The sequence below is a fragment of the Gallinula chloropus genome (genome assembly GCF_964237585.1).
Source record: "Gallinula chloropus genome assembly, chromosome: 1".
In the NCBI taxonomy this organism is placed as follows: domain Eukaryota; kingdom Metazoa; phylum Chordata; class Aves; order Gruiformes; family Rallidae; genus Gallinula; species Gallinula chloropus.
This window is the reverse complement of record NC_140085.1, coordinates 61,249,809-61,277,473: the sequence shown is the minus strand read 5'-3', so window position 1 is coordinate 61,277,473 and position 27,665 is coordinate 61,249,809. Positions and strand designations below refer to the sequence as shown.

The window sequence follows — 27,665 nt, the reverse complement described above, 5'->3', positions numbered from 1 at the left end:
ACAGACAGAGCCTTTTTCCCCCCCTTATCTCCCTTCATAAGCAGCAGAGGATGGATTCTTTCCGAGTGAATCAGAAGAAGATCATAACTCAGGTGCTGCTCTCCTCGTGACTCTGTGAGCCCAGCTGCCTGAGGAGCCACAGGTCATACGCTGAGTCCCTGTTCTCTCCTGTCCATTCCTCCTGCATGCCACCCTTCTTTCACACCTGCCAGAACTCAGTGTTTGATTTTTGACAAAACTAAAGCACAGAAAACAGGCACCATCCAAGAACTGCGTGGCACAGCTGCAGCTGTTTTGCTCTGGAAACTGCAGGAAGAGATTTTTGTGTCCAGCAATTCAAAACCCTACTTTTGTCTGATTAGTCTTCTTAAATGGCTTTATTTTCTCCTCAGGAGAAAACCTAAATAATAATTGAAAAAGGAGCTTTCTATCACACTTAAAGCTGAGGGAGGGCTATGGGAAATTTAGTGATAACCCTTCTTCCAGCAGTAGAAACAGCATAACACAGACTAAGGTAGTTAGAAAAATATTTATCGAACTGGTGAGAACACCTGCGTGGATGAGTTCGTGCTGACCTGATAGCGAGTAAACCAGTACAGTTCTGGTTGTTTTCCCCTGTCTGTTTTGATGTTTCACCCAGTCCAGTATGTTAGTGATGCCAGCATCCTAGCGCCGAGGAGGACACCAACAAGCACTTTCTGAAGGCTGTATTTTGACTGATGTCAACTTCACTAAGTTCTGAAATTTTTTTTCTGGGAGAAATGTCAGGCAAAATTGCCAGTAAAAGGCCTTTCCCAACAAGGCTTTTAAAGCTTTTATCACTGCACGTTGACAATGCTTGAAATGGGAACTAAGGCAGAGAAAACTTAAGGAAAAAGGTCACAAACAGCTCAGTTTTAGAGCATGCTGTTCTTAAGTAGAGGAGAGCAGCAACATGGCCAAACCCACGTTCTCAAAGTTCTTCCTCTTGGCTTAAAAAGTAAATAAATTTTAAATAGGATTAAATGAAGGATTCCCAATTTGAAGCTTTGGTTTCTATGCTTGCAGAGTTTTATTTCTAGCCACGAGGGTTAGCAAAGGTGCTTTTTATTTTAAATGCAAGCTGAGGGTTTCTCATGACAACATGATGTCAAGAAACTAAGGCTTCAAGAAATATATACTCTGTATCTCAGGGATTGTGATAAAATCACAAGAGTTGGCAGCTGTGAATATTCTTAAAGTTTGCATACAGTTGATTTTGCAGTCTCACTTCTCTAATGATACAGTACTTACAGGAGCTGGTTGCTGCCTTGAATATCAATGCCAGAGTTCTTCAGTGGGTTATTTCTGGTTAGAAAACAGACTGATGCCTTAGAATAATGTCCAGATTCTGATCCATACTAAAAGAGAAGATGGATGCAAAAGCATACCAGACCTCAGGAATAATAAGCAAGTAGAAAGATTTTTACAATACATTATATATACATATATATATTTTAAAGTTACAGATTTATATATGAAAGTAAAGAATTTGACATGATTATTTTACAGGGTTCTTAGCACCTAGTTTGGGGCATTACACTGATGTTTAATATCAGCCTTTATCTTGAATTTCTAGTTTGTGAGTGCCACAATGCGCCAGCAGTTACAGGAGGGTGTAAGGAGAAAAGGATTCTGCCTACATTTTTCTGGAAACCTGTAACATTAAGATCAGCTGCACCTTGGATAAAGAGCCTCAGGACAAAACACTAACTTTCACTCTCATTGAAGCAACAATTTTTTTAAATTGCCTCTGCCTTCTGATATATTTGTTTAAATAAAAGACCTTATCATCGAAGGCAGCTAAAACTCTCCCAAAGCAACTTTCATCCCAGGGTATAAAGCAATTTAGAACATCCAAAAACTTCTGGACTATTGTAGCAATGTAGTAGAAAAATAGCTTGCTATTTAAAGTGTCCCCAACAATTTTTCCCTAAAATGTGTTAGGTTTCTGGATAATAATAACTCCCTTTTTGAAGTTAGACTTCTTGCTTTCCTTCACTTAAGAGACCAGTCATTTTTCAAAGCAAAGCAAGTTTTAGGTAAAAGTTTCTAAGGTGCCTAATACTGTATTCTGGCCCAGTTGATAACTGCAAATGATAAAAGGTTTTCTCTCAGCCTTTGTGCTCTCTGGCTGCATTAGAAACTGAACGAAGATATATGAGATGACACAGCAGGCTTTTTAATCCTTTAGAAATGGTTGGCAAAGTCACCTCTTTACTTACAAAAAGTAAAACATATAAAGTTGGGGTATATGGGTACTTTTGAAAATAAATGTCAAATCTTTTTGTAATCTGCTGTATTTTCACAGTCTGGGGTTGGGTGAAGGACAATACTTTAACATACGGAGACATGTTTATGGCAAGTTCAAAAGTTTGGGAAACAAAGGCACTGATAATTCCAGGCAAAGCAGGAAAACACAGAGCTTTTTGAAAAGCTTCTGTGGGTTTTGCTTACAGCCTTGTCTGGAATTTGCTGTGGTTTGAGTGAGAGGGATGCTATAAAAAATAAATCTGAAATGCTGAGGTGCCGTGCATAACGCGTTGTGGGCAAATTTATATAACAGACCTGACTTTAAAGCTTCAAAGGCACGTTAAGCCTTTGTTTTGTGAAAATCTAATCAAGATACCAAATGTGTGCCAGTAAAACTCTGAGTTTCTGTCCTATCTGAAAGTTGTAGCAACATGAAGGCTGTGTTTTTCATCTCTTTTCACTGTTCTTCTTTGCATTCTGCAACTTACGCTGCAAACATTGTGTTACTCCTTAGACATTAACTCCTAATTGAACAGTGCTTCTCTGTAGGTGAGCAATAGCTATGACAGATAAGTAGCAACTATATTGCGAAGAAAAAATCTTGTAAACTTAATGCAAAGTTGGCTGTTCTGTAAATATTCTGCCTCTTTTCAATCACTACGATAGATACAAGTCCCATAATGTGGAATGGAAGGGAATGAGTCCTCCAACCCCACCATTCCCTACTCCCCTTAAATTCCCACCCAGCACAACAGCTTTTCCTATCAGCTACAAACATAACCTGGGAAACAAGATGCAACTTCCCTCATCACTCCAGCTGAAAAAGAAAAAGGGAAAATGAACTCCAGTTAGCAGCAAGGTAGTTGTAGGCTGAGTTACTGAATTGCATCCTCTGGGTGCCACCACCTTTCAGAGTGAATTGCCTGAATTTAGCTTTGACTGGAGGGCTGTCCCAGGCCCCAGGGTAAAGTCCAGTTTCCAGGCTCCCACCGGTGATGAGCAGTTAATGGTGTGACACCCTACAGAAGCGTGTTTCTGACCTTCCACCACTGGCTGGTGTCACGACCCGTGAGCTTCTGGCTTTCTTTGCTTTGATTTTCCCGGTGGACAGGAGTATCTTGCTGCAGCTCCAGCTGTATTACATACAGGTTTTGTTTGCTAATGTTCATATCACTTGTGGATATTTGAATAGTTAGGTCTTGCTTTTAGAAAACCACTGTGCTTGGAGCTGACAACACTGTGCAACTGCAACGCCTTAGCAAGAAAGGAGAAAAGGTAGCAGTGAAATCAGTGTGCTGGAGGGTGAGCACTATATAATTAGGAAACTGCAGCTTTATTCTTGTCCTAAAAGCTGTAGAAAGCCGTGACTACCATCCTATTTCTGCATTCCCTCAGCCATTGCTTATTTTTATGCCAAGACAACATGCTGGTTGACAGAATCCTACTGATTTTCTTCCCCTGAACAAATACGCGACATACATACAATCTTCTTTTTTGTTGTTAGTCTGCCACCCTCCACAAACCACCTCTCCTCTCAGAAGAGCCGGTGATATTTCTGCAGACAAACTATGATTCCTGCCACTATCTTTACAACCCTTCAAATTAAATTCAGTCGAGAAACTGCCCCATTCATTTTGGCTGTGTGAGACGAAGGATGCCTCGGGAGCCTAATGGCCGAGGGTCAGAAAAGGGTGTGGATATGACAGTTTCCTATCCAACCAAAGGCAACCATCACGAGTGACATGCAAGGTTACTAAGGCTGAAATAGTATTATCACTCAACAGTGTATCCATCTCCCTATCTTTTCTTACCCTCCAGACTCTTTTCTTTCTGTGAAATACCAGATGCTAAAAATAAGGCTCATCTGGATTTTGGAATAGAAACCCAAACCTTCCTTCTACCTTGACTGTGTTAAGCATGCTGACATGGTGCATACTTGTGCAAACGCCAGAGGAGTTGGAATGGTCGTGCTGCTGAGGAGCAGGAGGGAACATGGCACGTCATCATATGTGTGTGGCTGGTGCGTGGGTCCAGGCATCAAACCCCAGTGGTCCTACCTCTCTGATGGGTTGGCATCCAGAGCACCTGCATCTTGAGAGCATCCACTGTCTCACAGCATCTGCAGCGCTGAGGGTAGAGGTGGAGAGCTTTCACAGGGACAGTTTGTTACACCGAGTATGGACTCCCAAAAGCAGTGCAATAGGGGTAAGACTGCCACATTTGAGAGGCTCCAGGCTGATGTGCGTTGCAGATCTGGCCCTCATTCATGCCCAGCAGATACAGGATCTGTAGATTTCAATCACATCTACATGGAATCGCATGCCATCACCGATGATGTAGCGGCCTTACTGACCCTCTCTATCAGAGATGGCTCAAAATACATCCATGTGCATATAGGGAAGTGTAATAGCAAGCACTACGTTCTACCTCCACACCAGAGAGCTGAAAGCAAAGCTTGTACTTCAGGTGAGATTTCCTATGGACCACAAGGCTGATGACCGGTGAAGGACTGACTACATCTACGATTAAGGGAAATCTTGGTGGAAAGGCCAGATTGGCTGTAAACTGAAATTTATGTCAATAGGGTGACAGCAGTTTACACTGCCTCCACTGCAGTATAATGATGCTTTTCCAGCCAGCTAAAAAGGATGTGTTAAAAACATTGGGAGCTGATCATTGATACGTATCTCAGGATTATTTCACAGTACAGCAAAAAAAGAAATGCAAGAAACAGGGCTTGTTCATATCTGCAAATCTGCTTTCGAGCTACACTTCAGTAGGAAGCACAATAGAAGTCAAAGCAGATTAAAAAAACCGCAGTCAGTCTTATTGCTTAGGATTTGGTTTTAAGTTATTATTTATTTTGTTTCCTCAATCACTTTGCTTTACTCATCTGGCTGGAAGGTAAACGCGTTCCCTGTTGATTTATCTCCGCTCAGCCCGGGGCTTTTGCTACTCGGTTTGATTCCTAATATGGTAGCGACAGCAGATTTTGTCTGACATCCAGAGGGCTCCTCTCAGCTTCGGGAATGCAGCGGGGAGAGAGTCCTGCAGAGACCAACAAAGACACTTGGCGCACTGAGACTAATAAAGACCAGAAAATGGGCTCCCCCCCTCCACCATGCACTGAAATCCCTGCTTTCACTGCTCTCTAAATCGCTGCTGTTGTCTTACTTTGTGGGAGTTGTCCCCCATGACCCAGCTGAATGCTCTGACTTGGTCACGTCAGAGAACGTGGTTTTTCAGTAAGTTTGGAGAACACCTACTCCCTCACGATACAGGTTGTGTTATCCTGGAGCATGGCCTGAAAGCATGCTGTCGCAGCATCTGTGGGTTAATTATGGCACAGAGGAATAGAACATTAATGCAATTAAAACAAAAGTAGGATTTCCCCTTTTGTTTTGTTTGTCTGGTCTGCTTGAACCGACACACTCAACTTTTCAGCACCCTAAACCGCCTGCTGTTCGTTATGAAAAGAAACTGATTTTCTATGTTACTTTTTTTTTTCCTTTTAATAAAGTGTTATTCAGGTAATAGGCTGTCAAACTCACCGAATCTAGAAGTGGCCTTTGCTGGTCACATAATACAATCCAAAGGATTAAATTCCTCTACCAAGCAGGGTTTCTAAAAGGTTAATATGGAGTTGGAAATTAATTTCATTCCAAATACAGAACAATGGTGTGCAGTGACATGACTTTGTGATAAGCATTTGTTAGAGCTAAATCCTCCCTAAGCCCTGCAATTGTTTTCCTTTGTGCTAATGGCAAGCTAACCGGAGGCCCTCCCTCTCTCTCCCCCTGTTCCTCTCTCTCCTGAGGATATCAGAAAGGCGAGTTTATTGTTTGCTAAATCTGGCCCTTTTTTAATTAAAAATTCAGCTTTCCTTAGGTCATTCTTTTTAACATTTGTGATCTTCATTTCTGACAAGAGAATTTGTTTTTGTCTTTCTGAAAGCCACAGGTTTAATATTATTGCTTGCTGATGGCCATTACTGACATGTACATAAAAAAATATATTTCTTATTGCTGTTGAGTGACTCTCCTGGCTTTCATTGTTCACAGGCAAAAAAGAGAGGCCTATTGTCACCTAGGTGCTGACTAGTGCTGAATAGTGTTCAATAGGAGTTGAGGAAAGCTGAAGCCTGGGACTCCAGGGGAATCGATCATTTCACATTCTTACCAGAGATTTTTTTAAAGAGGAGTTAGGTGCCTTTGAGAATGGACTCATCAGCAACCACAAAGACTTTTTGGAAATGTATTCTAAATTTGGTGAGGTGAAGGTTGGTTTAAAAGTTTTGGGTTTTGAGCTTAGTTTCACTGAAATTACTTATATTCTCTGTTATACACAACAAATACTGCCTTGGCTTAGAGGAAGCTATGGCTTCAATGTATTGATTCCAAATAAATACTCTTAGCAGTTTCATTCCTCTGTCATCATCTTCCTCCTCCTCTAATAACCACAAACATTCAGGCATGTCTTTTCAAGTACTCCTACTCTAAATCCTGAAGAGCCAAAGGGTTTCTGAAATTCACATGTGCTTTTTGGATTCTCAGGTTATTTGATTTTATTACAGATCATGATCCCTTGACTGGACTACATCAAGATCTTGTTCCAATGGAGTAGCACGTAGAAATATGCTGAACTGCCCAGATTCAATCTGGTTTGTCAGTGAAGCACAAGATCAGATTGCTCCACCACTTTTGTACCAAATTGGATATGTGCTGTATAAATGTGTAGCAGGTAGCCAAGCTGAAAACTATCATGTACCTTTGGATTTCTGATCGGTTGTGTTGCGTTTGACTGCCTTTTAAGCTAAAAGTGGTGTACAGTAAGTGGTGGACATGTCAGTCAGATATCCATGTGTGTCATTAAATGGCAGGGACAATTTGAAGAAGACTTTGGGTACATTGGGGCATGAGCTATTGGCCGTGTTTTCAGAAACACTTCCATCTCTCACCTAATGACTCCATTTGTCAAGTTGTCTGTCCTCTTATAGCAGGACTAATATTCGTGGTAGCAGAGCGTTCTTGCTGTTGGACTTGAACACTTGTTCAAGGTCTGCCTTGAATGTTTGCCCTTAAATACCTCCTGGTCTTGTTCTTTTTGTAATTTGTCTGAGGTAAATAAGCAAGGCAAGTTGTTTGTTCTACCAAGGACTTCAGCACTTCTATAATTCTTCATTGGGCATAGTCTAGATGTTACTCTTGTCTAAGTAAAAATTTGCCTCAAGTTTCAGGTCACTGCTTCTCATTATGTGGACGCGACAGGAATGCAAGTAGGCATGCAGCCTCCCAGCCCTGCCTCTGCAAGAACCCGAGTTTAAAATCTGACCTTCAGGCTTTTCAAAACTTTTCATTTGCTGTACTGCAAAATCGGTTTTTACTCAGCTGTCATTTCTGAATAACAGTACAACTTAGCTGAACTCAGTTGAAACTGCTGGTAAATTTAGCCTACATTGTAATTTCTCGTGCCAAGATTGAGATGAAGATGTTGCCCATCCCAAGAAAATCTGCTTTTGATCTTCCCCCTCCCCCCTACCGCCGATTGTGATTAAATTTAATCCAAAACAAAACCAGTTTTCCCAACAATATTAGGAAACACTATCCAGAATGCCTCCTTCCATTCCTTGAGCAGATGTTGCAAGGTCCTGACTTGCAGTATTTTGGGGGTCTCCTCCTCACCCCCAGGAAGCACATCAGCTGGGTTTTGCCCCAGCCTTTGTCCCAAGCAGAGAGTAGGGAAATGCTTCATGTGTCCTCGATGTCTCAGCAAGCACAAATAAACATCTGCATCATGGATTGCTTTAGGTTTCATACAGGGGGTTGCTGGTGCATGTGTTGAGGCAGTAAAGACTTTGATCCTCTGAATCACACTAAAATTTGGTGTTACAAATAGCCTGTATGAATTCCCAAAATACTTCCCAAAATTCTGCTTAACAGACACTGGATGTGCTGGGAAGCAGGAGAGAGGGGGAAGAAAGACCTCTTAAGTATTTTCTCCAAGTCATTTTGAATGCTTGAAAGTGTTTTGTAGGCTAAAAGCAACATTGCAATCATGTAGCTCCTTACTTCTGTGTACATCTTTCTTCCTTAAAGCGTGAATCTAACAGGAAAATAATGAAAATAAAATGAAAACTGATCTTTTTATAAACATAAACTTCTCAGCTAGAGAAAGCACTATGGATATTATTTCAAATCGAGCCTGAAAACTGGATGTTGATGAACTCCCTTTATATACATCCACCAATGAATTAAATGTAGTTCCAAAGTCTTGATGTGCTTTTAAAATAAATACCAGCCTTGGTAAAGCATAACTAGTGTTGGTTTCTCAGCTGTGAAGAGCTCAGATCAGGCTGCGTTACTGGTCGTTGCTGATGTTGTAAGCCCGTATTTTTTGTTCCTTCTGTACTGCAGCATTCCTGCAGTGTTACCTCTCGGTGCTATTTCTAGTTTAATCACCCAAATCAAAAAACACGTCTCTCTCAACGTTAGAGTCTGAGACTGAAAGCTTGCCTGGATGAGAAAAGCAGTTTATAAAGTAGAAGCAGTAGGGTTTTATTAAAAACATCGGAATAATTTTGCAGTTTGTTGGTTTGTATTTTCCTGGTGACTCATTTATATGAGCTAAGGTAATTGGGTGTTTCTTACCCTTTCTGTCATATACAGATAAAACATCCTGCTGCTTCCCTTTTCTTTCTCTTTTATTTTTTTTTTGCTATCCTCTTCTCCTCCTCCCAACTCACGTAACGTTGTTTTGGACTGCGGGGGTATGAAATACGCCTTCATAACTGGGTTTGCTGTGCTTGGGAAAAACTCTGGCACGTAGACAATGTGATAGACACATAGATCAGTGGTTCTGATGTGATTTGTCGCCTTTTGGGTGCCTTGCCTCTAACCCTCTGTGGGAGAGGATGCTGATTACCCTTAAGGAGGGTATATTAGCTTTTTCCCATGTAAATACCATCACAACCCAGTAGCACCGAGCTGATGGGCAGTCAAGCTGTGGCAATGTTGACATCAGAAGTTTGTAGCACAAAATGTATATTCTTGCTACAGTAAATTGCTAGTACGCTTGTTCAACCAGTTTTTGGTTTTAATAGAGTTTCTCTTTGTTTCAGGGCTGAGTAATTCCTTTGAATGAATACTGCCACTCACTCCAATGTGCTTCTCTTTATTACCCAGTAGTACTGCTGTCCTCATGCAGTTTGAGATTAGGGCTTGTTTTGCCTCACAGTTGCTGGGTTTGGGAGGTTTTTGTCATGGCTGAGTTTTGTTGGAGGGGGAGTTGGGGAGAAACGTGGGGGGGGAGTAACCAAAAGAGGTAAATGTTTGTTACCAGTGAGTAGTTTATGAAGGGAAAAACAAATGTGTCAACTGTTTTCAGAGAGAGAAAATGGACATGCACTGCACCTCAGTCTGTATAACGTTTGTCCTAAGCAAAGGTGTCTCAGAGCTTGGCCAGGGCAAAATACTATGTTTGAATAGGTATCATCTATACTTACATCTGGCCAGCATTCCTTCCTTTCAGTCGGGTCTTTCTATCAGCAGAGCCTTTCACTACATGAAAGAAATCCTTTTCTCTTGCTTTCTTCCAGTTATTTTTGGGTGCCCGTCCTCGCCCTTGTCTCGGTGTGACACGGCAATTTTCCTCAGGACAGTCAGCCCAGCTATTTAAGCCTGGAAGCACAGAGAAGCTTCATCATAACTAAAATTAGTAAATCCCCCTGGGTTTCTTTCAGTCCAGTCCCCTAAAATCTTGATAGTCACACCACCACCCAACAGCATCACCTACTGAGATTCCCCAAGTAGATGCCTTTCCACCATCATCCAGGGTGCAGGCAAATAGCTATATGCAGTAAACATCCACAGGAGCAGAGACCCAAAGATGATGATCACACAGGCAAGAGCATGCAAAGAAAGGAGACCTGGCACCAGCCTTCACTTCACTAAGTAAAAGAAAGGAGCACAAACAATATAACGTTCTCAGCAGAGCAGACTGAGAACCTGTTTCTCATACCTTATAACCTTGTCTCACTCTCTTGAGAGCTGGGAAGTGGTAAATGTAGGTTCAGATCACTTTAACCAACAGAGAGTTCTGATGAATGTGTCCTAAATCAGCAATTAGCAGCTTCACCTCTTGGCTACCAGAAAAAAGAGGGGGTGAAGAAAAAAATCCAGTATTTAATTGTTTTATTTTATATAAAAAAATCATATATATATACATATAAAAACCCAAAGCCCCCCTAAGCTGGTACAGCTATAGTAAAACAGTGGGGGCTTGAAAAGGTAAAGTGCAATTCTTCTCCATCACACTTTTTCCAGGTGTGTCGAGGCAGCTCTCCATCCAGGTGTCAGGCTCTTCCAAACCCCACGCACCCCATCTGATGTTCCCCACATGCTCTCTTTTTCAGCCTGATTTTTGAATTGTGGTCTCTGCTCAGCAGCACATGCCTCAGAGTGGGGTTGGGCAGTTCTGCCCCCCTCCCCAAATATTGATAACCCTCTCTGCATGGCCTTAGATAGCCAGGTCAGATCTGGAGGACGTCAAGGTACTTGGTAACAGGACAGTTATGTCATGTACCCAGTTCCTGGGATTTTTTCTGCTAAAACATCCACATGGTATGCTCTTTAACCTTGGGTTGTTTGGGGGTTTTCTATATATTGTGTGTTTCTGCTTCTCTCTCCACTCTTCTGCTTGTTATTATTCCTCAGTCAACACGTATTTCCCCACCCCCACCCCCAACTCCTCCCCAGTTCACTTGAGGACAGTATTTTGAATTTCTCTAAGCTTCTCTGCATCGTCTTCTGGTACATTCAGTACCACCATTTTGATAAATATGGTTATTTTTTTATCAATAACATCAAAAGGCATTGCATAGGCTCAAACTCCGTGGTCTGCCAGAATTTGCTGCCTGAGATATTGCCAGTTTGCTTTGGTTTCTGTCTGAAATCCTGTACTGAAGAGTCTGCCTGTATCAGCAGCCCTAATTAATACCTTTCTGCCATTTGATGTTAATGCCTCCCTCCTCTTAGTTGCTACTGTATTCTTTCTATTTGTATACAAGCATGACACGTTATGATACGCTCTCTTAATTCCTTTGTTATGTAAGATTGGAGGTGCCCTTCTCCAGAAGACTGAATCTTCTTTAATTCGCTGCTCTCTTTCCCCATCCTAACTACAGTCGAGCTCCACGAGCAGTCAGTTCCTCCCCTCTTGGTGTAAATACAGGGGAGCAAGGTTTACTGCTCTGGTGCTTGTAGTTTCCATGTAATCACATTTATGAGGTGCTTGATTGGGTTGCTTTGCTTTTCCACAAGAGTATTCTGTGTTTGCCCACAGCCAAACCTCAAGGTGCGTTCTCCTGCCGGTTCAGCCCACGTCTGCTGCGCTTCATGAAACTTTGTTTTGCCTGCGAGTAGCTATGCTGAAATGAACTGTTCGGTTGCAAGAGAGATCAGCTGCCCTTGCTCTGGCAGTAAACTTAATCATAAGCTCATAAGCACTAATTTGTGCTGGTTTTAAATAAGAGTTTTGGCTGTTTCTTTCTTTTTTCTTTTTTTTTTTTCAGTTTTCTGCTACTTTCCCCATCTGGCGCTGTAGCATTTGTTATGTTCCCCTTGGAAGTGCTGTGGGTGGAACTGCAGACTCGAGCGCTGGCTGAACAGCCCTTAGGCCACTGTGAACATTTCTGTTTCCACTGTCAGCTCCACATGTTCAGCGACCTCAGTTTGGGATTCTGGGGTGAGGGGATAGCTGGCTCGCTGTTGGTTTTACAGCACCTCCTTCTTCCCAAGGCTCCCTGCTTCTCTGAATTCAGCTTTTCAATTGCAGCTTGATGTGCATCTAGCTACACAGCAGTGAAGAGCTGTTAGAGGCTGCTTGGCTAAGCTCTCCTGTTAACTTTTTGTTTGTAATAGGCAGGCTGTCATTAGTTCTTATAAATACCAACGACTTCTTCCCCATTATAAATGTATTGGACTCTATTATCCCTACAGGAATCTGTATAATGTTACTGAGAATGAAACTACAAATGTTTTCATTTATAAATTACTCAATCTCACAGCGTCTTCTTTTAAAGATGCTGATGGAAATATGCAATCCAAAGTCATCTAACTTGTTACCCTGTGACATATAATACAAGCAAGACCAGGCTTGATGGGCAGCTTACTCTGCGTGTGTGCGAGCGCTGCTCCTGGAGCAGTCCACCCACGGGATAGATATTAGAAAGTGTAGTAAGAGTCTTTCTAACTAAACTGTTTGCAGCTATCAGGGCCGTGCTGGCAGCCCAACAGGGCTGCTTGCAATTCCTCAGTGCCATTCATGGCCAGTAAGCTACTTGGTGGTGTTGGGAGAATCTCCCAGGGACGCAGCGCTTAACCCTCAGGTTGCTTATTAAAGTGATTTTAAAAAGTGTTTTGCTGGGGTAAGGACTGGTGTAGAGGCTGTGCAGGAACTAAGGGCAAATACTTTTGCTGCCCAACTTTCCCTTGTGTATTGATAAACTACAGGCTACAACTAAAGATTTGGCCCATTACATCCAATAATCTACAGCCCAGTGGGGTTATGGAAACTATGATGAGGTCCCAAGTAGCTAAATATGAACCTTAGCTGAGGACTGGACATTATGTAGCAAATGAACTTATTTTAAAAAATAAATAAATCAATAATCCAGTTCTCAAGGAAATATGATAAGGAAAAACCCACAAACCCTATATTTTCTGCCAAGAGAATTGTTTCTAATGAGAATGTTTTCCAATATTTCCCTTGAGACATCAGCTGCTCCTTAAAAATAATGTTCCAACTTTAATTTGCTCATTTGTGGAGGAAGGTAGAAAGCCCAACAGCTTGCGTCAATGGATATAAACTATAGTATTTATGCAGTCTAGAACATACCATAGCACTTGTGCTCCTTCTCAGTAAATGTACCTTACATTGTTTATTCCCCAGATAACACGATTTCCCCCCTCTCTCTTTCCTTCCTGTTAGAAGCTTTCCATTCATCTGAAAAATACTAGTTTGGACAATCCAGGAACAATATTAGTCTAAACTCATTATTTTAGAGACTTTAATTATCCCCTGTCATCCATACATGAATAAACAGAAGTAAAAAAATTTTAAAAGTCAGAGCAAATTATCCATGGCCTGGATGCCACAGGCATCGTGTGAATCATCCCTGTCTCAGGAGAGAAGCATTTATGTGTCCATGGAGGCAGCATGTCCCACAATCCTTGGGAAAAATCAGCAGATCTGTGGGAACTCTCAGAAAGTTTGTCCAGTTTTGCTCTGCTCTCAGAGCCCCGCTGCTTTCCATCGCACAGCTGTGGGCGACTGCTGCGGCCGCTCTCCCAGGGCAGAAGGAAGCGTGCAGGTATTGCTGATGCTGTCAGCCTTCATCCCTGGTGTGGTCTCTATAGAAAACAAATAAAGTTGTTTCCTGTCTAAAATTGCTCTTCTCCCCCACTGCCCGCTCCCGAAAGCCAAGTTCTCACAGAGCAGGAACAGATTAAGGGGGCAGTATTGAACCTCACACGCATTCTGCTCGGGTCTAAGCATCTGTCTTGGCCTTTCCTGGGCTTGGCGCCCCGCTGTGCTGTTGCAGGATGAAAGCCTTTATGGCTCTTTAGGATGGAACTAAGGATCCACCCTGCAAGTCGCCTCTGTCCTCACCGGGTTTGCAGAGCCACTGCATTTCCAAACCTGATTTTCTTCAGCCATTGGATCAATTGCCGAGCTCTTCAGGAATTCGTTCCGCTTCCCGGAATGGCAACTCTGCTGTCTGCCGACACCTTTGCTCTCAATGCCCGTGATGTGTGCTTTGGCACTGGTGTGGCATACATTTCTCTTCTGATGGGGAAAAAACATGCTAATTAGCACCCAGTTATCCTGAACATTTTGAAGACAAAAATACAGCTGGAGGCAGTTCTGGCACCATATTCTTCTCGGTTTCTACATTTGAGCTGAGAATGTCTTATTACAGTGTTTTGCCATGTGAAACTTTATTCAGCTGTATCTGTGACTAGTTTGTTCTGGCTCATTTTTTTTCCCTATTAATTGCGTCAGGCTTACTTGAGGCTTGCAGAGGGTTCTCTCTGATCCCACCATGCATCACACGGCACCGTGGGATGCTTTTTTCTTTAAACAGTTACGTTTCCCCCGCAAGCAGGCTCTGGAATTCAGTAATTGCACACCCAATCAAGCCCAGAATTATCCCTGTATCATTTTTGAGATTTGTCCACTTTGTAGGCATATGTTGATGAGATTACAGAAGCCTTACCAATATTTATGAAAGATCAGCACCGTCCTCATGTTTGCGCTCAGAATAAACCTGTTCCAAGCCGAGCGCTGTGTTGACACTTGTCTGTGATTCGTACAGCTGGAAATTTGTGTGCTGAGTTCTCTCCTGCCTAGGTGGAAAATGACTTTTCATTAACTACTGATCCCTATAACAAATTTTTCATCTTAAAATCCACTGACAAGCAGTCATTCCCGAGTTTTCCTCAGATATTGCCATTTGCCACGGTTCTCTTAGTTTCAGTTGTGCTGTCTTCTTTCAGCTGCAAAATTTCCTTTCTTGAAACCTCTAACAGTGAAGTACATCTTGTCTACAAACAATAATGATGAACTAGCCATTGTTTTAAGAGGGTTCTAATTGTATATAGATGCTTCACAGCCCAAATGGCTCCAAAGTCTTTACCTGCTATCACGTACCTGTTCAATTACCTTTTCAATAATGTATTGGCATCCTACTGCAGACTTCAGGAAAACAAAATGTGTCAGCTGGTCCCCCAGTGCTTTTAAAGCTGTTCAGGCTGACTCCCTTGAGATGTTGTTGTAAAATCTACAGTGCACGGTTATGAATTTTACATCTTTTTGGCATTCATGGCTAGACTGTTAATGAGGGAATAAATAGCAGAATTTTATTTAGCCCCACACGTTGCTTAAAGTGAATTATTAAGCAAGAGACACGCGGCCTTTCTGTCCCCTTTGACATGGGGGTAGTGCTGTACCCTGTAGTCCTCCAGACACAACATGCTTTCTTCCAGATAGATGGGCAATGTCCACCCACACATACCTGTGGATGTAATGTGGATCAAAATCACTGTTTTCTTGAAAGAAATAAAACCGTAGGGAAAAAACCCCAACAGTGATGTTCACTTTTTCTAACTTGCAATTTCTTCTGTGTAACTGTTTACATGAAAGCAAGTAGGCTGTCTTGTGTCAGTGGAGAGAAGTAAATAGTTTGGGGCACAATTTATTTGACCCAAGACAGGTATTTATTCTGCAATGAGATAACTATCCAGAGTACATAAAGTGAAATGCTTATTTATTTTCATTGGTGTCAGTTGTAGACATGTCTTCTTGGTATAGAGAATTCTGCCCTTTATGCCCAGACTACGCACTTAACAGACAATTTATCACTGCTGGGCTGTAATATCAGCTCTGTCATCCTTACTAGTCTCACTTATTCAGTGAGACTATTTACATATTAAAGTATTACTCAGCATGAGTAATGGTGCCAGCACCGCAAGTAGAGAGAAGTTTCCATTAGCACTAAACCTTATCTTGGAAAAATCACTGGAGACTGGCACTTCCCCAAGGTTCTGCTTTCTTTTGATTATCCTCCTTTCTTCTAATAATTGACTCCAAGCAGTTCAGCTTCTGCTATTTGGTTGAACAGAACCTGTCTTTTTCAGAGACTTATTCATGAAGTCACTAGAAGGTCTGTGCTTGGGTACCAGGTTGTCTGTGTAGATCGCAAGCAAATAGATTACTGGAGAGTTGAGGGAGTTAGGGACAGTGTCGCGGGATATGGGAGAGTGTAGCTGAAGATGATGTAGTAGTGGAGGGGGTCGTAGATGAGCCTTGGAAAAAATAGAGTGGGCAAAATTAGATGAGACCAGGATACTTCAAGAAATAGGAAGTGGATATAGAGTCTAATGAGGCGAAACTTAGTTAAAATCTCTAATGGCCCATCCACTTACTTGAGCTGCACACCCCGTTCTGGTATGCAGTGGGGTTTGTGGTGAGCAAACATTTAATATTTTCCTCTGAAACTAGAAAAGAAAGAACATGATTTCAGCTAGGTGAAATTCAGTCTTTATTTGGTTTGGCTTGATGATTTTTATCCTTGGATTTAAAAAAAAATAATAACAATAAATAGGATATTTTATCATATGCTCTGTCCTCATTTGTGCTCCATTTGGGACCTCTGCCACTGAGAGTTCTGCACTGTTGTGGCAGTCTGTTACCCCTGGGATCTTTCCTACTAAAAACCTAGGGTTTGGCTGAGCCTAACTAAAATCCCCAGACAGACAAATTTAAGATCAGGGCAAGAAAAAGAAACCACAGAAACCTAGCCTCTGGGCCTTGTCCCATGGCCTGAGTTATCCAGGGTCAGATTTTGCTCTAATACCAGAAAGAAGACAGCAAGAGCTAGAAGTCAATAGAAACAAATCACTTCAAGTGAGTGTAGACCTCAAGCGTTGACATCCACTTGAATTCTAGGTTAAAAATATTCTTCTCCAAAACATGGAATGTTTATCAAGGTAGGAATATATCTGCATCACTATGTAAATCATTACAATACAGTTCCTTATGGGCATATCAATAATCAGCAAATCTCTGTATACTATCTGTGTGCAAGCACAGGTCAGTAAAGGGTTGACTCGTATTGACTGTATTTATCTTCATTGAATTCTTCAATTCTAATCCCCTTAATAATACTAATAACAACGTAACACAGCACTGTTCAGCCTCCCAGCTCACTCTGGTTACTCAGATTATTTTTAACAGCATTTTGTCTCGTTTCTGTGTCTTAACACTCTTACACTGGCTCCTTGACTACTGAACTTTCTAACTGTATATTAGAAGTACCTAAAACATCGTTTTGCATGTCAAAACAATTGCACATTCAGCAAAGTTAATAAGGCAGATGAGCTTTTCTCATGTTCACCTAATGTTGAAGGAGTCCAGATTTATCTGTTTTACGCCTTCGAAACCCTGTATGCAGTGATGCTGAACTCAGTATTCAAAAGAAATAGAACTCTGTTGGCTTTTTTGCTAACACTTCTGCTCTTCACATGCTCATACATTGAGCAGCAAAAAGGAAACCTTGCAATCCCCCTGTCTAGCCTCGAGCGTAAACCTACCCAGATGTAATTTCTATTCGACCTTGAGTCTTTTGAGGGAGAAGGAATCTTAACCCTCTGTGACAGGGAGTTCAGCACAAACACTGAGGTGCTACTCCAGCTGTTTCAGTAGCCTTACTCCTAAAGTACGTGCCTCCCTCTAAGTTAGAATTTGTCTAGTTCCTTCTTGCAGCCATTGGATCTGATTATATCTTTGTCTGCTGGCTTGAAGAGTCCACTACCAAAACTATGCTCCCTTCAGAGGTACTGTAGGCTGTGATCAAATCACTCCAGTAGCTTAACTGCCCCGAACTCCTAGGTCTTCCACAGTAAAGCATATTTTGACTGTAGCAGAGTGCAATTACTCCTCTCAGAAACTCCAAGCATGAATTTCATTGCAGAGTCATAAGGCATGATTTCCTCATAGTGACAATATTTAATTTCAGTATTAATTTGTCATTACTCTTCTGTAGCCCCATCCTTTCCTTGGGAAGGAAAGAAGAATCCCTTTCCTTCTATAGCTTGCATTCTTATATTTGTGCCATGGATGACTTGTGGCTGGCTGGTGCTTTGTATAGCTCCTATGAGCTCGCTAGGGCAAGGCTTGCTTCAAGCTACATCACAGTTCAGCTGCCTGAAGCCAGGGGAGATACCTACCCAAATTCTGGGGAGAGTACCATACAGATTGTTGGAAAGGATGAGCTTGAGATGCTTTAAACGGTGCTTCGTGGTACACCTAAACAGAAAAATAACTGAGCTCACTGAAGGTATTGCTAATTAACACCACCATGAAGAACAACTGCCAGTTTATTCTCTAAAGGGGAACATGGCTCTTGTAACAGGTTAAAGACTGATAGCGCTGTTCCGTTAGGCAGGCAACGTTTCCACTGAAAGTACAACCACTGAGGTCCCACTTCATGGCAGTAACATCCATGAGAGTTTTGCTTGCACGAGGAATACCTAATTAGGTACCAGATCGGTTCCGTTCCTTAGCTACCAGAGGTCATACAGCATAACGATGGGAATTCATTAGAGGGTAGCAAAGCCAATTCATAGGTTATACCCACACCACGCCCCGCACCTCACTGTAGCTGCATGTAGCACTCAGGTAGAGGCCTGGTACTTAAAGGCCCCTTCCTGACACACAATCCATCCACACAGCACATCCATGGATGCTGCGCTGTGCCAGTCGCAGCCCGCTGGGGATGTCACAGGGTGGGAAAACCATGGTGCAGCTCCCACCCAAGGAGCAGTGGGAAGAGCTGCCAGGCAGTCTCAGAGCAGCCAGCCACCCTTGCCCTGTGCCTGCCGTGTGTGCATTTGAGAGTGCTCAGGGCTCTTGGGAAAACCCCCCCACAGCCCCATTGCCAAGAAATGTTTGCAGTAAATAAACAATATTAACATAAAAATGTTTCCAGGATGGTTAATGAGCAATGGAATAAAGTTATGTGGGAAATTACCCATCCCTTGCAATGTTAAGGAGATAATGCAGTAAATGTTTTATACCTTTTTTCTGTCAGGAATGCTTTGCAGTGATACAGGAGATTTTCTACAGTGGAAATTAAGACTTTGTTTAAACACAAGTTGTTTGTTGCTAGAGGTTTTTCTTTTTCTCCATCGAGTCCATTAAAAATCTGTAGATAACACACTGAACTACCCTTCTTAGCTCTGCTTTTCTTGATTACTTAGATCCCTATGTGAAGATCCACCTGATGCAGAATGGTAAGAGGCTGAAGAAGAAAAAGACTACAATTAAGAAGAACACTCTGAATCCCTACTACAACGAGTCTTTCAGCTTTGAAGTACCATTCGAGCAAATTCAGGTAATGTCAAACAGTGTTTTGTCTTCCCTCTGCATTCCGTTTCTCAGCCCTTATAAATATTTAACAGGAATCTTGTTAATTATCACGTGTGCATGCCTTCATTAGCACCTAGGTGCCAGCCCTGTGCCACATTAGATGAGTGTGACTGCTTCAAGAGGGAAATGATAAAATGCACAGTACTTATGAAGCTTTGATTCATCAGTGAGAAATGGATAACTGACATTTTCTGTTAACAGAAATGGATTCTGGAAAAAAAAAATCCACAGGGAGACAGCAAAGGAATGTGCCAGCAAAAGGAAAAAAAAAAAAAAAAGGAGGAAGAAAAGAAAAGGCATAGATAGCCATTTTCCCTGACTTATTTCAACACATTTGTGTTCCCTGGCCGTTTATCGGCCGTTTGTTGAAAGTACTGCAGTATTGCTCTTAAGCAAAATGCATAATTCATTATTTTTTTTTCAGTTATTCCCTACACCATGAAAACTTTTTTGGTGATTCCTATGCTCATTGGAAAAAGACATTTGAGAATTTCAGGAGTCGGTACTGCAGTGCCTGTTTACTTGGCACCTCAGGGGAGCTCCAGAATTTGGCCAGGTGCTACTCCTGGAGAGCTCAGTGCCTAAAATTACAGACCTCAGAAGTCAGCAAACTGGAAGTCAGTAGCAGTAGAAAATACCTGGACAAGGCATCGTGTCATTTTTGTTTTTCAGGGACTCAGTTGCCTACCTCTGGCTACAGGAAGGCAAATCATCTCTTAGTGATGAGAGAAAGAGAAAGTCTTCTTAACTATCTCAGGAGACATGGGAAACCCACATCCAATTTAATTCCCTCCCTAAATGCGTAATAACCTTTATCTTCAGTGTCTAAAGCAAGTACTCTTGTTGCCCATGCCTACGGCTTGTGTTGGGAGTGCAACATCATTCCTACCATTCAGTAGTTTCTTCATGCCCCACAGCATGTACAGGTGTCTCTGGACTCTAGGAATCCAAAAGTGGGGTTTAATTCCCGTTGATTTTAATGAAAACTGGTCTGTGTGCTTGTGAAAAATCTCATAACAAGCATCAAAGACCCAAAGGCCAAAAAAAAATCAATCAAATTCAGCCTCTCTGGCAATTTAGGCATCAAATGTCTTGATTTCCAAATTGGGATAGGACTGGGGAGCTAGAATGGGGCACCTGTGAGTTACCAGATCTGAGCTTTGGCATGGGTAGGTGCATTCTGTAGGTATTTGACCATTTTGCCTTCCAATTCTAAATCAGTTTTGCAAGGTGGATATAGAGGCTCTAAAAAGTATCACAGTTTAGCAGTTTAATATTTTGCACTTTTTTCATAAGTTTATTAGAATGACTTTATAGCTATTCACTTCAGTACATCAATTTAAAATCTGTAATTATGGGCTTTGGTTATATGCTAATGTGTTTTGGAGTTAGTTATAAAAGACTATGTTCAGAGGTGATGTCATTATGGTTACTGAAGTGATTTCTTCATTACCAAAACACATTTTAGAGTGTTATTTAGACTTAATATGGTGAGAATCACCGTGCCTTGGAGTAAATTAATGTAAAAGTCATTAAGCAAACTTCTACAGTCAAATAAAAACAACAATGGTTATACAAGTTTTGGGATGGTTAGAGAGTAAAAACAAGGGAGGGTGGTAAGCAGCTCAATAGCAGCATACCATTGTAATTTAAAATGGACCAAACATTAACATTTTCAACAATTTAATAATGAATATGGATTCTAGCTCATAAGTGGGAAAATATGGTGATGTCTTGAAAGGTAATGGGGGGACACCGCTAGGAGGTCAAATCCTGTTGCTCCAGGCAGATCAAGCATGTGTTGTGCTGTTTTCAAGACAGATTGCCTCTGTAGGTAGCAATGTCTTCAGGCCCTTTCAGTCCTAGGAATGCCTGGTCACAGTGAGGAAACTGCTATTCCAAGTGTTTTTAGCAGAGGTGGTGCTTTCTGCTGGCACCTGTTTGGTTTTGCAGTGCAGGTTTCCCTCTAATATGTGCCACAAAGACAATGTTCACATTTCTCTGTGGGTTCAAGCCAGAGGCCATGAGGTGAAAGTCGTGTCAGAACTAATCATCTGAGCAAGCTGTTCCTACATCTTTACAGAGCAAGGAAAAGGGTCTTTTGTTTGCAGTGTCATTGTTGTCTTATGATTAACACCAAAAATATCCAGCAGTAACTAACCCCTAAGCTTCTAGGTACAGCAGGCAGCTTTTTTTTGTATCATAAAATAATAGTCTCACGCTTAATCTTTATATCTGTGATTGTGCAATGCATCTAAAACATAAATGTTCATTTGGGGAGGTACCATCAACATTTAAAGTCAGCATATTGCAAACAGCAACACTGAAACATCATTTTGGCATGTAGAAATACATGTTTCGGGATATAGCCTTTTATAGTGAGTGCTCTGGGGAGAGAGTGCCTTGAGTTTGAGGTACACTTTTGTCATCAGCAACTATATAAATACTTTAGTGCCTGTTGGAATCATCTCTTTCTCTGAATTGTACAGTCTGGTAAGGGAAGGGACTCTGTAGAATAAATACACCTCATGAGCCTGGTGTTACAGACATGCTTAGAAGCAGCAGTTACTTTTAAACGATAATTCTATTACAAGCAAGCATTGAAATTAGTCATTCTAGTAAAAAATCCAGGTTGTTACACGTATTTAAAGCCTTAAATTTAAAAACTTAATAATAAAAGATTTTTCTGGAAGGAATGTGTTTCGGGGCATTTCTTCCTTCAATTCAGGAAGCTCGCACTGGAGTAAGGGGCTGTGTGTATTTGCAGTGGGAAAAACAAACCTCCTTAAGGAGACGCGTTTGCAGCTTAGTAAAATCATCCCAAGGCTGTTAACACCTTAGGTGCTATTGGGGAAGAACGCCTCTCTAACTGAGGGAAGAGCTGCTTGTGCTCTTTTCACAAATATTAATGACCTGATGGACAGGTCATCAATGACCTGATGCACACAAATGCATACACAACTGCCTGACTTGAAGATCACCTCCCAGCGCGCCCCAGTCTAAGTGAATGGGACATGAGCAGGTGGGTTTGCGCAGGTTTTGTGGGAATAGTTTAAATCTCTTTTCCAGAGGTCACCGTTCCCATAGCAGAAGTGATATACTAACACCTGCTCAGTCACAGTCACAGCCTGTGTGTCAGCCCCACAGCACTGGGGTTTATATGTCTTTCCAGCTCCCCTGAGCATGCAGATGGTTTCCTTGACTCCTGTATAAAAGTATATAATACACACAGTATATACATATGTGTGTGTGTGTGTGTGTGTGCACATAAACGAGTCCACATGTGTATGTAGCAACTGTAAGGGCTATCTTCACAATTCATCTGAAAGTAACCGATTGGCATGTGGGATGGAAGGGTAAGAGTCATTTAGAAGCAGAAAAGCAATGTACAGAGAGTACAACATGGCAGACATTAACTTGGGAGTAGAGACATTTCTGAATTTTACCTAATTTTTACTCATTTACATAAGCAACATGTGTTAAATTGACTACATGTGGTTTAGTTTACCTTAGGATCTCACTCTTAGCCCTACAGGCTTCTGGCAGTCAATCCTCAATAACAAAAAAAGTAAACCATGGGTTGTTAATCTGTTTAAGGGGGAAAAATACCCAAACCTCAACCTAGATTACCATATGACGCTCTTCAAAGAAAAGGGGCAAATTTCAAGTTAGAGAGGTTGTGAACCTAATTTTATTTGCTCACAACAAGCAAAGACAAAAGTTTGAATTTACTTCTGGCTGGGGGAACCTGCTCTGGCTGTCACACACTTACCCCCCTTTGTGTACGTGGAGTCTCCATTGTCACTGTCTGTCCTGAGATTTACCCGTGCCCACCTTCCCCTCGCTGTCATGCTCACTGCTCTTTCTCTATCTCATTGTAGAAAGTGCAAATTGTTGTGACTGTTTTGGACTATGACAAGATTGGCAAGAACGATGCCATCGGGAAAGTCTTTGTGGGCTACAACAGCACCGGAGCGGAGCTGCGGCATTGGTCAGACATGTTGGCCAACCCTCGGCGGCCCATTGCACAGTGGCACACCTTACAGCCCGAGGAGGAGGTAGATGCCATGCTGGCAGTCAAGAAGTAAATCAAATAAAATTAAATTATAAAAAAGAAGAAGAAGAAGAAGAAGAAGAAGAAGAAAGAAGCCTTTCTGCATTTGCCCACATAGTGCTCTTTAGCCAGTATCTGTAAATACCTCAGTAATATGGGTCCTTTCATTTCCAGCCATGTGTTCCTGACAGAGATCGGTTGTACTTTTAAATTCCCATTTTAATTTGCACAAATTTAAATGTAGAAAGCCCTCTAAAGGCGCTTCATTTCACCACTGCCCCCCAATCTACTCTTCTTTTAAGCAATATGATGTGTAGATAGAGCATGACAGAAATTATTTATTGTATCACACAGTTGTATATATACACCAGTATGCTGAGAATTTATTTCTAGTTTGTGTATTTGTATGTTGTAAGCGTTTCCTAATCTGTGTATATCTAGATGTTTTTAATAAGATGTTCTATTTTAAATTATGTAAATTGACTGAGATATAGGAGAGCTGATAATATATTATAGGGTAACTATTGTATCGTCTGCATTCCAGAAAAAAACAAAAAATTCCAACTTGTAAGGCACTAGTAGTGTTACACTGACATCTTAAAGGACAACTTAAATCTGAGCTTTCAACTGGACCATCCTAATAACACACTATGCGTCCACAGTGAATCTTGGAGGGGCAAATCCGATTGGGTAGACTTCTTTCACAGGCAACTTAGCATGATCTGAGCAGCTCCGTGGCTGACCTCAAGGAGACGTAGCCAGAAGCCAGGATACAATCCTTTTGTATATATTCCAAAGGAAACACATAACGAGCTGAAATGGCTTTAGATTGAAAGTTGAGGAAGCAGTTCCATAGGAGGCAACGGTTTCATCTGACATACAACAAGTAAGACCATTGCAGAGGTTGTGCAGGGAGGGGGGGGCGGGGAAGGGAGGGGCGAGACGCAGCAGTCGCGACATGCTGCCACGAAAACAAGAGTAGCTCTCCATTATCACCTTTATACAAAATTTGCATACTGTGAATTCCATCCACGACTTCACATTATAATGAGTTTGCACATTAGACTTTGTAACAAAATATTTTATTATACTAACTCAGATTAGAAGGAATGCAGAATATTTTTTAGACACAGCCGTGTGAGTTTATTATACGAAATAGTTTCATGGTAAACAGACAGTATTGTAATCCCATCAGAAGATGACAAAATTTAGCCATAGTTCTAAATGCACTTCAAAGTAAGCCAAAAGAGAACAGCTAGTGACCTTTTATATACTATTTATACTTAAGTTTTAATTTGTCCTTTAAAAAAAAAAAAGTGAAAACAAAGAACAAGTTCTAGAAAACTGAAGCAACCTCTTCTGTATACTAGATGCTCGTTTCAGGAGGAGTTTTTAAATGTTTTCAATGTTATTATGTAGTAAATGGCACTATTATGAAGCTATTAGTCATTCCATAAGAGTCTTGAAAGACTGCTCTGTGTATCACTGTGACTGCCGTGTGTGCTTAGAAATGTAGTTTTCTCAGTGGATAGCAATCAATTTATTCCGTAGTGATATTGTAATAATACTGCCATTCCCTTCTACTGCACTGCCGAAGGAATGCATAGCACAAGCAGTTCTAGTTATTATGGACCAATTTAGAACTGGAGGGCTATGCAGGGAACAAGGATGCTATACTGAATGGGTTGACCACGCAGCATTTTGTCAAGCCCTGTGCAATACTCTACACTTCCAACCTCCCTCTCCCTCACCCTCCGCCGCTTTAATGTAGATAGTCATCTGATGGCTAGCCAGCATGTCATCTTAGCTTGTACCATCTCATCAAGTCATTTAGGGCATCACTTCTATCTCATGTACCGTCCTTTGAGGCCCCTTGCTTATCTTTCCAAGCTGTGAATATATCTATAATGCTTTGAAGAGCTCATTACTTTCAGCCATGCAAACTACCCCAGAAATGTGGAAACGCTACACCTTTTGGAGGGAGGCATGAGAGGTTGGCCATTAATATCCTTGCTGATTGTATCCGAAAGAAACTACGGAAAACAGAGATGAATGTAATCAGAGAACCGTGTACTGAAACCAAAATCCCACAGCCCCCACCCCACCCCACAAGGTTCTGCTTCTGGGAGAGGTGCAACACTCGGACAGGTCAGTGCAGCAACAGCCAAGCACCTTTTTGAGTACACAGAGGGGGGGTAAAAGAGGCGGCAAAGAATCTGTGTGACCTGTCCTAAAGAACCTGCTGTGGCAGGTGGGTTGGACTCAATGATCTCTGGAGGTCCCTTCCAACCCCTACAATTCTGTGAAAAGCCTAGGTCTCTCCCCACCTCCAAAAGTGAGAATAGCAAGACCCATTTTCTTTCTTTTTTACATGAAACATGGAAAAAACACAAGTGAGACATTTTCTGATAGAAACAGGCACGCATACATGCAAAGCATCAAGCTGGAATACTTTAAAATCTTAACTTTAAGGACCAAACCCCACCAAAGAGAAGTAGTGGACAGTCAGCTTTCCAGCCTAAGAGCTTCATGGTCTCCAACTTTCAGTTGTTCATTCAGGATAGCTGCAGGTTCAAACTGCCAGGACTGACTCATTGTGTTAAGGTATTCTTGATCGTTTTCTCTTCCTACACTGCCAGACTGAACGTCACCGTAGAACTGGTTTGTAAGGTACAATGATTCTCAGAGACTGAACCTGCCATGTGACCGAGATGACATTTTCATCCTCAAAGAAGCCACATGTACCTTTCTGACAAAGCTGTGTGAAGTATTAGAATCTGATGCTGTAGAAAGATCCTAGTTGCCTTTGTGTATATTTACTGCCTGCTTGAGTGTTTCTCTGTGTGGGTTTTCTCTGTATCTTGTAGAAATGTTTGGGGTGTTTTATCCTGCCATATCGCTCGTGGCCCGCGAGCTGACAACTTTAGCCGTATTTTACCTTCATTTTTGATGAGGTGGTTTATATTTTGTTTCACTTTGTGTAGTGACTTCCCACGGTAGAGTTTTCCAATTGTCGTTAAAATAACATACATATTACACAGATATTCAATAAAAATGTTTTATTTCCTGTTGATGTTCTAGTGTTTCTCTTTTAATCTAAAGTTTTGGAAAGGCGTTTCACTCTGGGACTTTAGCACAGTCATAAACTTCAGAGTATTGCAAGCGTAACGGCGCCGCACTTTCCAAGGGGCTGTGAAAAGCTGCTTTCATCAGCGCGGGCCACTCACTGTAAGACAGTCACAGCCAGTAGATGAAGTCTCCATCACTATTGCAGATGAAGAACTACTACCCAGTTTTCCCAAGGAGCCTGATAATTTACCTCCAGAAACACCATTCACTATCAAAACATGGACTAGTTTCTATACCGCAACAAAAGCTTCAAGTAGTTCCCTACGCATCAGTATTCTTCAAGCCCATCGCATTAGAGCTGTGGTGGAAGTTTTCATTTGGAGAGAGAGAGAGAGAGAGAGTATATTTTAGCCTGCATTCAAGAGCTACTTCTCAGCTGGCCATAAAAATCAACCTTCTTGCAGACTAAAGATCATTTAATAAGAGCTTAATCTGTATGGGGGGAGGTGTGGGAGGATGTGAATCCTCAAACAAAGAAATGGTTGAAAAACATTATGCTATGAAACAAATTAAGTTCCTAAGCCTATGAGGAGAAACAGATCAAAACAACCCCAACCCAAACCTGAAGTCATGTTTGCTTTATGTAACCGCTTCTCACAGACATATCCCTGCTCTTTCCCCAGTCTCAGAAGAAACAGGCCAAATCCCTTCAGGAACCACACTGTGGTAATTATGGATACACACCAGTTTAACCACAGCCCTTACTTACACAAGACCTTACTACAAATTAGAGCTCATAGTAAAGATTTTCAGGGTTTACCCTTTTCCCTATTCCCACTGCTCAGACATTCCCCTCGTTTCTCCCAGCTTTTGTTTTTCCCCCCACATCTAGAGTCAACGAGCACCAAAGAGAGTGATGCCACTCTCCATGAGTGGAGGCAGGTCAACATCTCCTGGTGGGCCTAGTAACTTGGAGAGCAGCTGGTCTTCCAAAAGTTTCAATGGCTAGAGTCTGCATCCATGGCTTTACAGATCTGCTGTGAAGTGATGCCTGCTAGGTCTGCAGGAGCTAAAGTAATGGTCCGGTGGCGCGATGTAGGTCCCAAAGGTACAGGCAGGTACCACATCATGCAGGTATGACATGCTGCTGCTCCCTTCATTGCCATCTAAAGCTGTTGCACAAGCAAAGCAAGCACATACTTCCCTAAGAGGAGCGATTTGGCTGTATGCAGACCCAAATCTATCAAAGTCAATAAATAAAAATACTTTGTTCCATGTTCTATAT

At 41.8% G+C, this 27,665-nt stretch overlaps 1 protein-coding gene across 2 annotated transcripts in view; it reads left to right on the top strand.

The window, feature by feature from the left end:
• SYT1 (synaptotagmin 1) overlaps positions 1-23,345 on the top strand; it is a gene marked incomplete at both ends in the record, with an annotated part of 130,437 nt that extends 107,092 nt beyond the window's left edge. For both annotated transcript variants that reach the window (XM_084272070.1, XM_084272069.1), the window contains 2 exons: positions 19,089-19,222; positions 23,139-23,345. In XM_084272070.1, the coding sequence (XP_084128196.1) occupies positions 19,089-19,222; positions 23,139-23,345 (341 nt within the window). The remainder of the gene's footprint in view (positions 1-19,088; positions 19,223-23,138) is intronic.
• Positions 23,346-27,665: the final 4,320 nt, after the last annotated feature.